We start from the raw sequence: 17365 nt of genomic DNA, 5'->3' as shown, positions 1-17365 counted from the left end.
GTGGCGCGGCGGCCGCCCGCTCCCCCGGCCGGCGGGGCGCGGCGGCGGCGGCGGCGGCAGCGGCAGCGGGCCCGTCCCCGCCCCCGGCCCCTGTGGAAAGTTGTCTCTGGCCGCGGGGCCACCCGGCACCCGCCTCCCGCTTCCTGCCCCGCCGCCGCTGATTGGCCCGCCGCGCGCCGAGGAATGCGAGCCACCCTTTAAAGGCGCGCGCGGCGCCCGGCGCCCGCAGTGCCCCGGCAGCGCTGCTCCCGCCGCTCGCCGCCCGCCGCCGCGCCCGGGACCCACCGCTCCGCCCGCCCCGACGAGGCGCCGCTGCTCGCCCGCCCTCCCTCGCCGGGACAAGTCGAGGGCTGCCCGAGGATATTAGTCGCCGGTACGCGGAGGCGCGGGAGACCGGCGCTGCCCGCCCGGATCGCTCTCCCCGGAGGTAAGTGCTGAAGCCGCTCCCGCCGCGCTCGCTGTCCCCTCCGAGGGGGGCGGGGGGCACCTGCCCGCGCCCCGCTGCCTCCCGCTGCGCAGCCTTCCCGCCGCCGGGGAGCCTCGGGAGCCGCTGGGGCCGGTGAGCCGGGCGGCGGGTCCTGGGTGCGACGGCAGCGCGGTGACCTTCTTCCTTGTGCCTGTCCCCAGGCTGGTTCAGAGACAGACCTTTGCCATGGGGCCAGCGACTGTTCTCTTCTTCCTCCTCATGCTCGGTGTCTCGGAGGCCAAGCGCACTGCAGGTAAGACCAGCTCTGTGCTGGTACTCGGAGCAGTCAGGGAAGGGGGGGGGGGAAGAGAAAACATTTCTTGGTGTCTGTTTAGGCAACTGAACTGTGCTCAGTGGTGAAGAGTGCCAAAACTTTCACTGAACAAAAACTTTTTAACCTGAGCATCAGCTAGCTGGGAACAGGAAACTTTATCTGGTGTGGAATTTGTGTAACCTTCAGAAATAGAAATGCAGAGTCTCCAGGACTTCAGTGCATAGCTTGTCCTCCTCTGTGTTGGGCAGAGGAAAGGGGGAATGTGATGTAGGAACTGGCTGAAGAAGGAGTGTAGCAGTAGGCTGCTATTGCGGTGCTATAGAGAAGCTGCTACTGTGCTTGCTGTCACCCAGCTGGACTAAGCAAGCTCACTTTGTTGTATCCTAGCATAGGAGTATTTCCATATGGGCTTCTGCTGTCCATTTCTCTTCTGCTAGAGTCTAATGAGGTGCCGGAACAGCTGCTACCTTTGTGTGTCACTCAGCAGGTACCTGGCACTCCTGTGCCGACTGCTCCTGTACAAGAATGCACGTGTACTGCTGCACTGCAGCTCCTGGTGGGACTGCCGTACCATCAGAGCTACTGTCTGTGCTCTAATGTACCTTGCACGATGTGCACCACGAGCGAATACGTTAAGCAGTTCTAGGAGATAGGCACCTACTCACCCTCTTCTGTCCCTTGCTCATGAAGCTTGTTCTGATCTTTCTGCAGAGTCCAGGAGTGATGATAACAGCGTCTTTGATCTCTTTGAACTCATCGGCTTCATTCGGAAGGGAGCTGGGCGCCGGGCACCCGGGGTGCACCTGGTGAAGGGACCAGAATCCTCCAGCCCCGCTTACCGCATTGAAGATGCCAGTCGCATCCCTGCTGTTCCTGACTCCAAGTTCCAAGACTTATTAGATGCCATCCATGCTGAGAAGGGCTTCATCCTCCTGGCCACTCTCCGGCAAGCCAAGAAGAGTAGAGGCACGCTGCTGTCTGTGGAACAGAAAGATGGCTCTGGTCATGTCTTCAGTCTAGTATCAAATGGCAAGGCAGGCACCCTGGACCTGAGCCTTTCTGGTGATGGCAAGCAGCAGTTAGTGTCAGTAGAGGATGCCTTGCTAGCTACAGGACATTGGAAGAATATCACCCTGTTTGTGCAGGAGGACCGGGCTCAGCTCTACGTGGGGTGTGAGAAAATGGAGAATGCTGAACTGGACATCCCCATCCAGAACATCTTCACTAGGGACCTGGCTAGCAGTGCCAGGCTCCGTATTGCCAAAGGGGGAGTCAATGACAACTTCCAGGTAAGACTTTCACTTATGTTTTTGCCTAGTATTTTCAGTCATCTGCCTTGAAGGTGCATTAGCTACTCAACCAGCCTAAATAGCTACAAAGACATGGGTAATAGGGAGAAACTGTTCCACCACTGACTAGTTTGTGTACATCTGATACGGACCACCTGTAAATCTACAAAACTTTAATAATGGAGACTGAAGGGTGAAGCATTAGATTTGCAGGGATAGAACTCTTGCAGCACTAAGAAGGCACTGAAGCTTCCAAACAGGTAGTTGTAGTGTCATTGCTCAGCTGCTTATACAAGATTCAGAAATTCATGGTTTTTTCCTTCCTGCCTGGAGAGTTGCCAGGTCCTTGTGGTAAAGAATGAGAATGTTAGGAAGCAGGGCTTGTTATCATTAAGGAGAATAAAGCAATGTGTTTCACTTTGCCATCTGTCTGTCATGAAATTATTCTTAATGATCTTATGTGACCTTAAGTGCCTACAAGCTCTCTCTCCATGCAAGTTGTACTTCCTTCCCTTGCAGTCGCTGCAAGTAGCTGTAATTCTTCCTCTGTCCACAGGGACTACTGCAGAATGTGCGGTTTGTGTTTGGAACAACTCTGGACACTATCCTGAGGAACAAAGGCTGCTCCAGCTGTAAGTTTGCGATCTTCTGAATCCAATGACCTATTAAAAATAAGATTTCTCATTATGTTAGAAAGACAAGTTGAAACAGAACTCGGAAGTATGCTGACATGCAAATCCACATTGCATAAGAAATAAGATTATACTTCCGCAGGCACCCTAATGAATCTGGTGGCAGCTGTTTAGCAGGTGTTACCCTGGAATGATAAATGCACATGGTAAAAAATGCATTTGCTTTATGTGTGTTTTTGTCTCTTAGCCACTAGTGCGATCATTACTTTGGACAACCCCATCAATGGTTCCAGCCCAGCTATCCGCACTAATTACATTGGCCATAAAACAAAGGACATCCAAGCAGTCTGTGGTTTTTCCTGTGATGAGCTAACAAATATGTTTGTGGAACTGCAAGGGCTCCGGTCCATGGTTACAACACTTCAAGACAGAGTTCGCAAAGTGGTGAGTGTTGGTTAAATTCATGATACCTTTCATTAACTGGCACTTAGTGGATGAATGATAAGCTGCCCTTTGAGAGCCTGGATAAACAGTAATAACTTTACTCTGACTTTTGTGGAAAAGAGTGTTTTCTGTATTAACTTCTAAATATCTTCTCTCTGCTTCTCTCCCCTGCCTCCTCTCCCTCCCCCCCAAGACCGAAGAAAATGAACTCATTGCCAAAGTGGTCCAGATCACTCCTGGAGTATGCATTCATAACGGAATCTTGCACAAAAATAAAGAAGAGTGGACTATTGACAGCTGCACTGAATGTACCTGCCAGGTAAGATTCCTCAGATTCATAAATCCTCAGTATATAAATTCATGAGTTGAAATTAACAGATATTTCTAAATGGCAGTCTTTGTTAGAGTGAATCCTACAAAGAACTGGGCATACTACAGTAGCCAGAGAATTATTCAGTTTATTTCATCCTACTAGATCTCTGGTATAAATTTCATAGTGTTACAACAGTAGTGTTTTAGAAAATTATACAAAACATCACTCTGACACAGCTGTTAACACACTTCTAGTTCCTTAATTTGGGGAATGCCTGTATTCTTTACATAAGTCCATGAGTAAACTAAAAGTCAGCATTGATAGAACAAATTTGTAGTCCTGTCAGCTTTGCTCCCTGGAATACTTTAGATCCACCTTCTGTCCTCACTGAACCTCCTGCTAGCTTAGTAGGAAAAGACAGTCTAGTACTCAGTAAAGGCTCTTAAACTTACAGGGTTTTTCTTTATCTAACAAATGCTTCTAGCTGTGTCCCATTAGCTGTTACAGATTATATGGAACAGCAATCCCTTCCAGATTTCAGTTTAGCTGTTGAAATCCCAGGATCACCTGGCAGGATATTTATGCTTTGTGTTCTGCTTCTGCAGAATGTTGTAAAAGTACACCAAAACACACAGTTTCAGAGTTTCTTTAAACTCTGTTTGCTTCCTTTAACTGTAAGTATGCCTTAGCAAAAGCATCTTGGAGTACCAGTCTACCAAAGAGTGGGTTAACTACCCTGCTACTGCGTAGAAACTAAATGCTGAGTATTTGTACGCATGCAGTCCAAGGTGTCTCACCAAGTTCTGCATCTGCTTCTACAGGTCTCTACATGTTTCTGTCTTGTAGTCAGCAAATGATACTGTGACTTCTGCATTTGCCTTTTTCCTACCAACCCTCTTACTCAATGTTAGCTGTAATTGCCTTAATGTAGTCGTTCGCTTGGGGAGATTAAAATAGTAATCATAAGAGCATTCTTCCAACCAAGCTGCTACCTTCAAGAAGCAAAACTACAGGCTGCCCTTTAGCTGTCATTGAGATTGGAGGTGGGTGTTCTTACCCTGCCTGCTTGGCTTAAAGATCAAAGACCTCTAAGTATAAGTTATAGATTTCATGGCTCTTGAGCAGAGTCCACTAAACCCATTTTATCTTTACCACATAATCAGCTTAAATCCATATTAACTGAGAAGAAAGTTGGCTTCTCATTCTTGTTTCATTCCCTTGAAGTCTGACCTTATACTTTGGGTATCACGTGATAGTCTTTTACTTTAGCCAGCATCTGGTAGCTACTCCTGATCAACTTCTGCAAAACCAAAATACTTCCGCTCTTGACTGAAAAATAATGGGTGAGAATGGGAATGAGGTGAAGCTTGACTAATAATACCTGGGACTACCCTTGGGCTGTATTAGCTCTAAATACAAGGGTCTCTGCTTTAGATGTGCTGTTGAGTCTTTAAGTGCTGCAGAAAAGATCTCTTTATCATTTAAGCAGACTCCAGACATTGCTTATATTCCACTTGCTTATTGCAATTCTCACAATTCTTTATAGAACTCTGCCACCATATGCCGGAAAGTGTCCTGTCCTCTCATGCCTTGTTCCAATGCCACTGTGCCTGATGGGGAGTGCTGCCCCCGATGCTGGCGTAAGTACTTAATACCTTCACACTTCTATAGCAGTTGGCTTCATCTAACTAGACACATGCTGCTCTAAAGTATACCACAACTGGATATAACCCTGCATGACTGGAGTAAGGTTAGCCTGATGCCTCTTTGACATTAATCACTTAGGTGATGCATGTGAGCACTGAAACATTTGAGTTCATGGCCTTTATCTTGCACAAGAAAGGAAGATGCATGTGGGTTTTGAGGACAGTTGTGTCCTTTTTTGTGGAGAGAGGAGTGGGAGAAAAGACTATGGAAAAACATGTACCTGGAGACTTATTCAGAGCTGTAACAAAGCTGTATCCCTCTGCAGCTAGCGACTATGCAGATGATGGATGGTCTCCTTGGTCTGAATGGACTTCATGTTCTGTGACCTGTGGGAATGGGATTCAGCAGAGAGGGCGATCCTGTGACAGTCTCAATAACCGCTGTGAAGGGTCTTCTGTACAGACTCGGACTTGCCACCTTCAGGAGTGCGATAAGAGATGTAAGTACTTAATCTACTCACACTGGTAATAAAACACAGGCCGCTTTTATTGGCTTAATGTTAACAGCAAAGATTACCATGTAGCTCTCGCACTGGGATGGAGCGTTGGCTTCTAGCTTTAAGGACTTGTATTAATCAGGTAAAGGGGAGCAGATAGCTAATGCAGTAAATAAGCATGTTTGGGCACTGCTCCCAGGACAAAATTTGAGGCCAGTTTAGGTATGCAATTTCTCTAGTGACAAAACGACTTGATCTGTGACGGTGCTGAGCCTATCCAATATGTATGGAGTCTTTGGTACAGTTCTGGTACTGGCTATATCCTACGTGCTGTGCAGCTGAAGTCTGTTCTTCAGAAACTCTATTAATAACAGACATCTCTCTCTTGTAGTTAAACAGGATGGTGGCTGGAGTCACTGGTCACCATGGTCATCATGTTCTGTCACTTGTGGCACGGGCATCATCACTAGAATTCGTCTCTGCAACTCTCCAGTACCACAGCTGAATGGCAAACCTTGTGAGGGTGAGGCGAGAGAAAACAAATCCTGCCAGAAAGATCCTTGCCCAAGTAAGTATGTCCAGGTGGTAGCTACTATTTGGTAGCTTAAACAGTGAACCTCCTGAGTAGTTGCTATATAATCTTCTCTCTTTAAAATTAGAGGTGGGCTAGGTAAAACCTCACAGGTTAGTTTTTGATAAAACTAAACTGTTTTCTATGGCTCTTCCATGGAGTCTGTTAATTCTGTCATTTGTGCCTGAAGGATGTCTCAAGTGCTCTCACTACAAAATAGGCCTTAGGTAGAAACCAGTTGTACCACTGAATTTAAAGCTATACGTGTCTTCTAACTTCTGTCTCCCTTTAGTTAATGGCAACTGGGGACCATGGTCTCCATGGGATGCTTGCACAGTGACATGTGGAGGAGGACTTCAAAAACGTAGCCGTCTCTGCAATAATCCTGAGCCTCAGTATGGTGGGAAGACTTGCGTAGGTGAAGCTACAGGGACTCAGGTCTGCAACAAACAGGACTGTCCAATTGGTGAGTCCATTTTCCCATAAACATCTGAAGGTTGTGGACAATCTCAAAAATACTGATTAAGAAATTTGACATAAGTCTGTAAAACACAAGTTGCTAGAATTTTAAACCAGCATATCGGCCAAATACAATACTGTAGCAGCATGGTAAGTGTCCCTCATCTTAACACTTTCTCATTTGTTTCTCAGATGGGTGTCTGTCTAATCCCTGCTTTGCGGGGACTACATGTACCAGCTCCCCTGATGGTTCCTGGAAGTGTGGTGCCTGTCCTGCTGGCTACCATGGTGATGGTGTCCACTGCCAAGATATTGATGAGGTAAGAAGACTAGAGTTTGTTCCTTGAAAGGGAGTGAAAGAAAATGGGAAAGGAGAATAAAATCCCGGTGTCTTAATGCTAACTGTTGTTCTCCTCTATCTCAAACTTGTATTTCAGTGCAAAGAGGTTCCTGATGCCTGCTTTGTCTTCAACGGTGTGCACAGGTGTGAGAATACTGAACCTGGGTACAACTGTCTGCCTTGTCCACCACGTTTCACTGGGACACAGCCATTCGGTCGCAGTGTTGAGGATGCCATGGCTAACAAACAGGTATTGTCAACTTGAGAACTGTTCTGGGTTATGAAATCTCACAAAGTTTCTAAACAACAGAAAGCACCTATGTATTTCAGGGAAGAAGGACTTGGTACATTTAATAAAACACCATCCTCTGTGATTCAGAACAGGAGGAGCATTAAGCAGTTTCTATTGGAGTTCAAAATGACTTTTAAAAATCACTGTCCTCCTCAGCCATGGATATTATACATAATTCTAGGAGAGTAATTTAATCAGTATTCACTTATGATCCAATAATATGTGCCTTAGATATTTTAGTGCTTGGTTCCATTTGAAAATAAATAAGGTTTGAACAAGAAAAATAATAATTAGTGCTAAGACTGCTACTGGAGTTGGAGAGTGGAAGAAAGTAATGTATGAGGCTTTTCCTTTTTTTCTGACTGAAGGATCTCTGATCAAAACAAGCATGCATTCTCCATGTTTTATTTGAATCTCTGCAGAAAAATGAGGGATAAAAAGATGTTTCCAGTGGATTTAATTTCTGTGTGGTCTTCTAGGTCTGCAAGCCACGTAATCCATGCACAGATGGAACACATGACTGCAACAAGAATGCCAAATGCAATTACCTTGGCCACTTCAGTGACCCCATGTATCGCTGTGAATGTAAACCAGGCTATGCTGGCAATGGCATAATCTGTGGAGAAGATACTGACTTGGATGGATGGCCAAATGAGAACCTTGTTTGTGTTGCAAATGCCACTTACCACTGTAAAAAAGTAAGTTTATCCTGTTTTCCCATCTAGTGTTGTAACAGCCTGTATCTGAGAAATATACAAAATATGTTAGGTTTGAGGTATAAAGCAAGTATCTAGTTAGAGCTATTAAACTATCCTTTCTGCAAATAAAACTGGTAAAATACCCCTCTGTTTAGGGATACCATTGTCAAGGTATTGCTAGGAGGCTCTTGCTGTTGCTTTAGATATTCCTGCAACATGGAAAAAAATGAAGCCTGACACAATTATAAGTGTTTGTTATAAATCTTCTAGGAAGACTCTAGTTTAGGCTGTACCTATATCAGCTTTGCTCTGACAGATATCTATCTCCAGGGCAAGAAAAAGAGGATAAAATTCTCAAAAGCTGCCACATCTTTGCTTTAAAAATTATTTGAACTATGGTTTTCTAAGACTTATCTTCACAGTAATGACTAGCTAAAATTGAGAGAATTACAGTAAGATAATGCCTACCTGATTTGAGGCATTATGATTTTTGCCTAATGGTTAGATCTTACCTGCTAAAATCCCTATTGTAATCATGCCAGGAGTGAACACATCTGTGTACTTTCTCCTTTCTAGGATAACTGCCCTAATCTGCCCAACTCTGGGCAGGAAGACTATGATAAGGATGGGATTGGTGATGCCTGTGACAATGATGACGACGATGATGGTATTCCTGATGACCGGGTAAGACAACACAAAAGAACACCATTTGAGAATGTAGCTCTCCCATTCCCCTTCCTAAGGCTGGGGTCTAGCTTCTGACCTTGATCTTGAGAGGACCATAGGAAATTGCTGGTACTGACAGCTATCCTAGAAACCTTTAGATATGCATAACTATGCAGACAAACTTTCTGCAGCTGGTTGAGCTTTGGAAGTGAACCTTCATTTTTATTCAGCCATTCCTACACTTGTGCAAGCAACGGGGTGTTTTGAGATAGAAACATTCCAGTTTTAACTGCATCCCTGCCTTTCATAAGCGGTACAAGCATAAGCAGAATCTGGTTAAAGCTTTAACTTGCCTCTTTTTAAAGCTTGACTTCTTTCTCGCTCTTGCAGGACAACTGTCCATTCATCTACAACCCACAGCAGTATGACTATGACAGGGATGATGTTGGTGACCGCTGTGATAACTGCCCCTACAATCACAACCCTGATCAAACTGACACTGACAACAATGGAGAAGGAGATGCATGTGCAGTGGATATTGATGGAGATGGTAGGTGGCCTCTAATCACTCCTTTAGATGGTTTTCTAATCACAGATTAATCAAATGTACCCAATGTACCACTGATTTCCTACCAGAATTTCATCCCTGGACGCACAAGTTCTCCTCTGGTGGTTTCAGGGCATAAAGACTACTGAAGTAACAGTTATAGCTGATGGAGATTTGCTTTTAAATATACACACTTTGGCACAGTTAAATTCTAGCTCTATTCTTGCAGGCAGTAGGAACAGAAGCATGTGGCAGAGCTAGTGATGAGTCAAGTTTCAAAGCTTTCAAATGCTGCTCAAAATGCCTTCAAAAATATCTCAAGAAGTGTGTGGTGGCTTTATACAGTCCTTTGCAGCGTTCAGGTGTCTGACTTTCATTCATGAACTCTCCTTAATTTTGCAGGGGTCCTTAATGAAAGGGACAACTGCCAATATGTCTACAATGTAGACCAGAGGGATACAGACTTGGATGGTGTTGGAGATCAGTGTGATAACTGTCCACTGGAACACAATCCTGACCAGGTAGGGGATTTGCATTATATAAATAGAAGACTGGTATTATAAAATATAGTATGTTGCATATTGTAGAAAATATTTGAAGAACAAATTACAGCTTAAATTTGACTTGTCACAAATCATTCATATTAATTTGCCAAATGGTGCCTGTATATCAAATAACATGCCCTCACAGTTCAAACAGCTGCTAGGTATTTTCTGAAAAGTAACTCTAGTGAAGATCTGAGAGACTACTGCATGTAGCAGTCTCCTAAACATTTCTCAGGTTTGTCAGTTGTGGTGATTCTCATAGTGAGGATATGAAATTCCTGGAAGCACTGTATGAAACCTAGGAAGGTAGGAACTACCTTCTTCATAGCCTGTAGTGCTGTGTTCACTTAACCACAAAGTCACTCTTTAGTCTTTGTCCTTAAGTGCAAAACAACTGCATTTAAAAAGATAATTTTCCTACCAGTAAGTTGAAGGCAGGACAGGTTGCTTTTCTCTAAGGAAAAGGTGTATTCTGACATTTTTAAAACTCCCCTTCATAAAAATCTATGGGGATCCAGCCTCTCACACAACTTACTCGTTCAAAAATGTTTGAAGGCAGAAGTAGATAAAGCCTGTGCTATCCTGTCAAGTACAAGTCTAAGTTTAATAGCTTCAGGGACATAACTGGAATGTTTGAAGGGTTAGAAAAGCTGTTGCAAATCAGTGGAATCTAGTGTAGTATGGTCATGTAGCCTAAAAGCAGTGTTACTTGAAGGACTTAAACAGATAATACAAAATTCCTTAGTCTTTGTCGCTTGCTTTACTGCTTCCCCACCTGAGGCTGGAAAGTGCCTGAAGATCCTTTCAGGCAGTGTTTCTCTTAACACTTTGAAATCTTAATATAAGACTCCAATGGGTTTTCAAACACTTTTCTAATCAAGTTCTAGAAGCATAGATATTAGATTTCAAACAGCAGAATTAATAGCTATTCAAACTGTGGTATGCCTTCTGTCTACACCAACACCCAGGGTCATCCACCAGTGTTGACAAGACTACTAGACTAAACCTTGAGGCAGCCTCAGGGATGACTGGATGGTCTTTCTTATTTCAGAAGCTGACTAAGCAAATGACTGGCTAAAATATGTGATCAGCAGGCACAGTAGTTCATGCAGTCTTTGACCACTAAGGGAATAATTGTCTTGACTAAGTCAAGGGACATGAAGAGCATTATAGGCTTTTATGATCAAGAAAATTATGATATGGTGTGGAAGCTGTAAAACCAAGACTTGTTAGACTATGTTTTAATGTTACAGTTTCTACTGGCTAGGTACAAAGTAATCCTACCCTTATCTGGCCCTTGGAACCAGGGAGCTGCCAGAGAAGGTGGGAGGTAAAGTACCCTGTGTCCAGTATGGTAGACTAGTGACAGAATAGTCACACGGCAGAAGGGAGAAGAGAAGTTGATGACCACGCTGCTTTCTGCTGCTCTAGATTCAAACTAAAACCAGGGCAACACTAAAGCAGTCCAAAAGCAGTTAGTACAGGCAGCCTTAAGCATGTATTAATCCTAATACCGCACTACATCTATCTTGGCTCTTGCTAAAGCAAGCAGAAATCCCAATTAATTCTAGCTATTAAGACTCCTATTTCAGCCTTTTTTTAAGTGGCTTTTTAAAATGTTCTTTTTTTTTTCTTCCCTTTCTTAGGAAGACACTGATTCTGACCGCATAGGTGATCAATGCGACAACAACCAGGACATAGATGAAGATGGCCATCAAAATAATCTTGATAACTGCCCCTATGTGCCCAATGCCAATCAAGCTGACCATGACAAGGATGGAAAAGGTGATGCCTGTGACCATGATGATGACAATGATGGTATCCCTGATGACAAAGATAACTGCAGATTGGTTGCCAACCCTGATCAAGCTGATTCTGATGGTAAGATGACCAGTATCATAGTAACGCTTTAAGAGTATCTTCCAATAGTTTGATGCTGCATTTTTTTTCCACACTAAGGCTGGACAAAACTTCCAAGTAACAAAAAGATAGAATGTCTGTACTGTTGTTATAGTGCTCCTCAGGAGTAAGGAGCAATGTAAAAATGACCACATATCCAGCTAATTCCTAAGTCACTATCAGGCTGAAGTGAAAGGGCATTTATACAGGAGCTGTTGTGGCTTCTGTAGTATGTCTGCCAGAAGTACCTGGGCAGTCAGAGATCTGCAATTAAGACTTCAACTCTAAGTTGTAAGACTCAGAAGCAAACAGCAATGGTGATATAATGGTGAAATTACTTGTGTCCTGCAGGTGATGGACGTGGAGATGCTTGCAAAGATGACTTTGACCAAGACAGTGTGCCAGACATTGATGATATCTGCCCTGAAAATGTGGACATTAGTGAGACTGACTTCCGAAGATTTCAGATGATTCCCCTGGATCCCAAAGGAACATCCCAAAACGATCCAAACTGGGTTGTTCGTCACCAGGGTAAAGAACTGGTTCAGACAGTCAACTGCGACCCTGGCCTTGCAGTCGGTAAGGGGAAACCTTTAAATCTAACAGGCATTACACTGTTTGTTTTTAGGTGGGGGGAGGAGGAGAACCTGAGAAACTATTAAGGAGTTGTTTAAGAATCGCAGAAGAGCAGCACCTAAAACTTTCTCCTTTAATGCCCCCATAGGTTTTGATGAATTCAATGCTGTGGACTTCAGTGGCACCTTCTTCATCAATACAGAAAGGGATGATGATTATGCTGGCTTTGTATTTGGCTACCAATCTAGCAGTCGTTTCTATGTCGTCATGTGGAAGCAGATCACCCAGTCTTATTGGGACTCCACACCAACCAAAGCTCAAGGCTACTCGGGTCTCTCCATCAAAGTTGTGAATTCCACCACCGGTCCAGGAGAACACCTTCGTAATGCTCTGTGGCACACAGGAAACACTCCTGGCCAGGTAAGAGTGGCACTTTAACCTACTCTTCTGCACTGTAAGGCAGGCTGTTCTTCCAACAATTTAGACACTTACAGAAGGTCTGTACATGCTGATCAGAATGGTATAGTCTTCTTGGCAAAGACCAATAACTCTTTAATTATCCCCAGTCATGCAAAATATTCTATGAAATTAACAGGATTGCATGCTGCGGACAGGCTTTCCAGCACCAGTGAATCAATTGTTTCTGGAATTGTGGAGTAGTTTCCTATTTACTTATTTAAAAGTCAATTTAAATGCAGTTGACTTCAAAAGACACCATTACAGAGCCTAATGACTTACTTTAAGCCTTTACTAGTCAAAATGATGACTGTCGAGGCACCTTCATGTCAAAATAATGGTTGTTTTCTCAGGCCTTTGGCTAATAAAATGTTCTTTCATAGGTGAGAACTCTGTGGCATGACCCTCGTCACATAGGCTGGAAAGACTTCACTGCATACAGATGGCGTCTTAGCCATAGACCAAAGACTGGTTACATCAGGTGAGCATCATCTTTTACCTGAAGTAATTATCACAAGGAAAGCAGATATCTGTAAAAATTAACCTAGCAGAAGCTTGTCAAAGATGGCTGACCTATTGTCTCTTTGTAGGGTTGTAATGTATGAAGGGAAGAAAATCATGGCAGACTCAGGACCAATCTATGATAAAACCTATGCTGGTGGTCGGCTAGGATTATTTGTCTTCTCTCAAGAAATGGTGTTCTTCTCAGATCTTAAATATGAATGCAGAGGTAAGGAAGACATTGTATTTAAGAGATCCTATATAAATGAATTGATTTGAAAAAGCTGCTCTCAAGAAAAATAGAATGGATTAAGAAATAAGAGCTAAGAGGGGAAGTTCACTCATCATCTTTCATGGCTCAATCTCAAGTGAGTTCTGCAGGCAGAAACAGGACACCTTCTTGATAAACTCTTCACAGTTAAAAGTTTAAATGTATAAAATCTAAGTATATTTCTATACTGTTATTTCAAAGTATCAGAAATCCATATTAAGTTCCAGATAGGAAATATATCTTGAATCTCCTTTAAAATGCTGACCAGAAGGATTCAATACAGCTGACAAAGTCCAAGGTGAAAATGCAAAATCTTGACTTTAGCAAGCAAGAGTAGTGTTTGACATGCAAAAAACTGATTTGCTTAAAAGTAAGCAAAGTAGAAGGCTGTCCATATACTGCACTCTTGCAGTTCAGTGGAGGTAAGTGCATATGACCAGTTCCAGGTGCCCTAGTCTTCTTAAATTGTGACTTCATTATGCAATGGTTACATAGACTAGATTCTGAAGTCTAATTCAAGAAAGTACCTAAGCACTCTGTTTTCTTTACCAATATGTTCTTTACAAATGTCTCTAGGCATTAATGGCTTAGACAATTATGCATAATACACAGAAATATTTAAATATCTTAATTTTTTTATTCACAGATCCATAATCACAAGGTTATTGGATCCAGAGACTATTTAAAAATGCTGGTATTGCACCTTCTGAAACGTTTAGCCTTACAAATCCTGGGACCATTATATCATTCCTTCCTTTCTTCTTTCTGCGTAAATGTGGACTCGAAACACATGACCTGCCTCAAGAGAATGCTTTTGAGAGAATGAAAGTGAGAACATCCTTGGTATCTGACCTCTGCTGAAGTGGAAGGAAACAAATGTGTCTTGCAAATGAGAATTGTCTTCACTGAACAAGAACACTTCTTTCAGTAGGAAAGACATTTGTTTGCTGTTTATCACAGTGCAGTGTCACTGCCTCTCTAACTGGAGGTCCCATGGAGTAGCATTTTGTAAAAAGAACATCTTTGGATGTGCTGTGGACTACTTAAACTGAAGACCTTTCATTGTGTGGGGAAAAGGGTTTTTGGGTGGGAGGGTGAACTCTTAAGTCTTTTTTTGTCTATGGGGGAGAGGAATTTTTTTAATGAGGGCTGCGCTACCTTGGTTTACATCCATTTAACTTGGAGAAATGATTATCATTTTATAAGTCATATCTTTCAGATGAAAACACAGCCTTGTTCTATTTGTGGTGAGCTAGATCAGCTGCTCTATTACACAGGACAAAACAGATATCCTAAAACTGATTTCCATGGTGGGTGGGGCAAAGAAGATAAAAACTGGCACACTGGATCATACCAGCTTTGGGAGAACTGGGATTTACAAGTAGATTCTGTTTTTTCCTGATTAGATGCAGATCTTTCTTACCTTTACATGTTTTCTTTCGGATATGGTGCCAGAAAGCACCGCCATCTCAGCTAGCATTGTGCTGTCCTTCAGGAAACCAGCATGTGCTTCACTTTTTATGGTTAAAAAGGCACAAAAATAATAGTAATGAAAACATTCCTTTTCTACATGCCATAGATGCTTTAAACCCCTCGCTTCTTTGGAGGGGAGGGGAAGGGGCCTGTAGATAAAATACTGAAATTGTAAAATATTTATTTTTACCTATCTTTGATGTTATGACTGAGGAATTATTGATTAAAACAAGAAATGCGTCAAGACTATCCACTTAATCATTGTTACAAGTCTTCATGACTGTAAGATTGTAAATACAGATTATTTATTAACTCTGTTCTATATTGAACCTAGAGGGGTTTTAGTTGGGAAAAAAATCTTGTCTGGAGCAGATAGTGGTGATGTATTTGTTACAAAGAACGGTTTTCCCATAAAGGCTTTGAGGTGCAGGGAGAAGTAGTGGGGTGGGGAATGGGATGTTTGTTTTTCTCAGTCTGAGCTCAATGTTGGCTTTTCCTTTCTTTGTGCAAGGCCATCGGTAGCCTGGCAGGCAACTGTTCTGCAGTGCTAAAACCCAAGTTCCTTTAGATGGTAGCAGTTCCTGTCTCATCCATAGTGCTAGAGAAGAGGGAATGCCATTTACCATCTTAGCGGTTATTTAGTGCTGGGAAATGTCTGCAGTGCTTTACCACTGGTCAGTGGGCCTGACACAAAACCAGAATACCTGCCCTGAGGTGATTGCAGAGAGAGGCACAATCAGTAACCATTCAAACCGGCTGTTTGTGCTGCTGCACACTAATTATTGTCACTAGTAATGTGCAGCTACAAAAGATGGAATTCTTCATGGACTAGATGGAATTTCAGAAGCTCCTTGCAAAAGAGGGAGAGGGCTTGATGTACATTAAAAGACTGTTTTCCCCAACAGAAGGGGCAGCATCCTTATACCTATAATATTTCCTTGTCTTTTCAAAAAAGGAAAAGAAATGAACACAGTGAAAGTTTTACGTACAAATATTACCTCATTGTTGTGTGACTGAGAAAAACCTTTGGATTAAGCAGAGTTCAAATGTCTAACAAACTTTAAAGCTACTGTAGTACTAAAGTTAATGCTGTACATAGTCAAAACTTCTTTGCAGAAAATGTATTCCCAGTAAGGAAATGGCATTGGAAAAAAGTCAAATACAATTTCTGATGTTGTGTTATATTTTTTCCTGTCATCTTGTATACCATTGCTTGTATTTTTATAAATTATTTTTCTCATTGCCATTGTAATAGTTAATCACATAATTGTGTAGATATGCTATTTAAATAATTTATCATGAAATGCTACCTGTAGAGTTAGTATTTCTATTTTTATAAAATGTTTGCACACTGAACTGAAGATTTTTTGCTTCCCTCCTCCCAATGTTTTTGCTAGCATAATTTTCTAAGAAAATGCTTTTTAAACATTTTTAACCATTTTCCATTTTAAAGTTGTGTAAGGTGTACAATAAAGCTTCTTACATACAAAGAACAATAAACCACCATGGACATTTATATTTACACCTTTGTGTTCTAGTTTTATTCATGCTTTGTAATAATTCTGTGGATCACTGATATATTACTCATGTCAAATTTGGCTTAAAAGCAAGACATCTCTACAGTCTTTACATTAAAATACATTCAAACTATGCTGAGGGGATGCACCTGAGCTTTCACCCCAGGTATAACACTTGTCTACAGTTAGGTAGCATGGATTCTGGTAGCACGTTTGATTCTGAAGGTTTCACTGAAGACTTCTGTAAGTGTAGACACAGCCATGCTGCCTTTCATGCAGCCACAAGGTGAAACAATCTTTAAGGGATTTCAATCATCCCCAGCCAGGCCTACCTCTTTCTTTCTTTCACGTGAAAAGAGACAGCATGATGGCTATCTGCAGGGGCAGATCAATATCTGTTAATATCTATTCTAGACTGAGACTGCTAGTGTGATCAAAAAGCTGATGATGTGGCACTGTGTCAACTGCTGGAACGTGCTGCTAAAAAGAAGAGCAGTTAAGATGAGTTGCTCAGTCTTTACTTACAGCAGCAGTTTGTTGTCTCATGAGCCCTTTACCAAAGCCAGGTGCTATATTAGGAGTGTTAATCCTCATGAGAAGTGTATTTAGGAGGTCCTGCAGGTATACAAAATTAATCTCTACATCTACTTTTCCTGAGGATGAAGAGTCCTGTTCTATGAAGTTTTTTCCTATTTTTCTGTCACTAAACTTTTGAGGACAGTCCTGTATATTTTATTTTATCCCACTGAGAACAAGGAGAAAAAAGACAAAGAACTCCTGACCTGTTCCTTCCAAAATATGAGTGGCTGCTGAATTTCTGCCCTAACCAGTTACAGGATTGTCTGCTTCGCTTCTCTGGAGTGAGACGTGGTAGTCTCTTGTGGGAGTGTACCATCAGTGTAACCCATCTGGGCCTGCTGTACCAAATGTCCTGCAGTTCTGGTCTCAAATTCTCTTCTTGCCTCCCAGGGGCACTAAGAAGAGCAAGAACTA

At 42.6% G+C, this 17365-nt stretch overlaps 1 protein-coding gene across 1 annotated transcript; it reads left to right on the top strand.

Moving 5' to 3' along the window:
- Positions 1–212: 212 nt before the first annotated feature.
- Positions 213–16377, top strand: THBS1 (thrombospondin 1). The gene is made up of 22 exons (XM_072866139.1): positions 213–427; positions 628–719; positions 1452–2029; positions 2586–2661; positions 2909–3105; positions 3299–3424; positions 4965–5058; positions 5391–5564; positions 5953–6129; positions 6425–6598; positions 6784–6911; positions 7029–7181; positions 7703–7921; positions 8498–8605; positions 8978–9137; positions 9537–9655; positions 11326–11560; positions 11930–12157; positions 12303–12574; positions 12994–13091; positions 13201–13340; positions 14029–16377. Exons 2-22 carry the CDS (start codon positions 653–655, stop codon positions 14034–14036), a joined length of 3531 nt encoding a protein of 1176 aa, XP_072722240.1. The 5' UTR covers positions 213–427; positions 628–652; the 3' UTR covers positions 14037–16377.
- Positions 16378–17365: the final 988 nt, after the last annotated feature.

Source organism: Ciconia boyciana, chromosome 6, assembly GCF_034638445.1.
Source record: "Ciconia boyciana chromosome 6, ASM3463844v1, whole genome shotgun sequence".
Classification (NCBI taxonomy): Eukaryota; Metazoa; Chordata; class Aves; order Ciconiiformes; family Ciconiidae; genus Ciconia; species Ciconia boyciana.
Note: the sequence above shows the minus strand (reverse complement) of the source record. Positions and strands in the feature narration are given on the sequence as shown.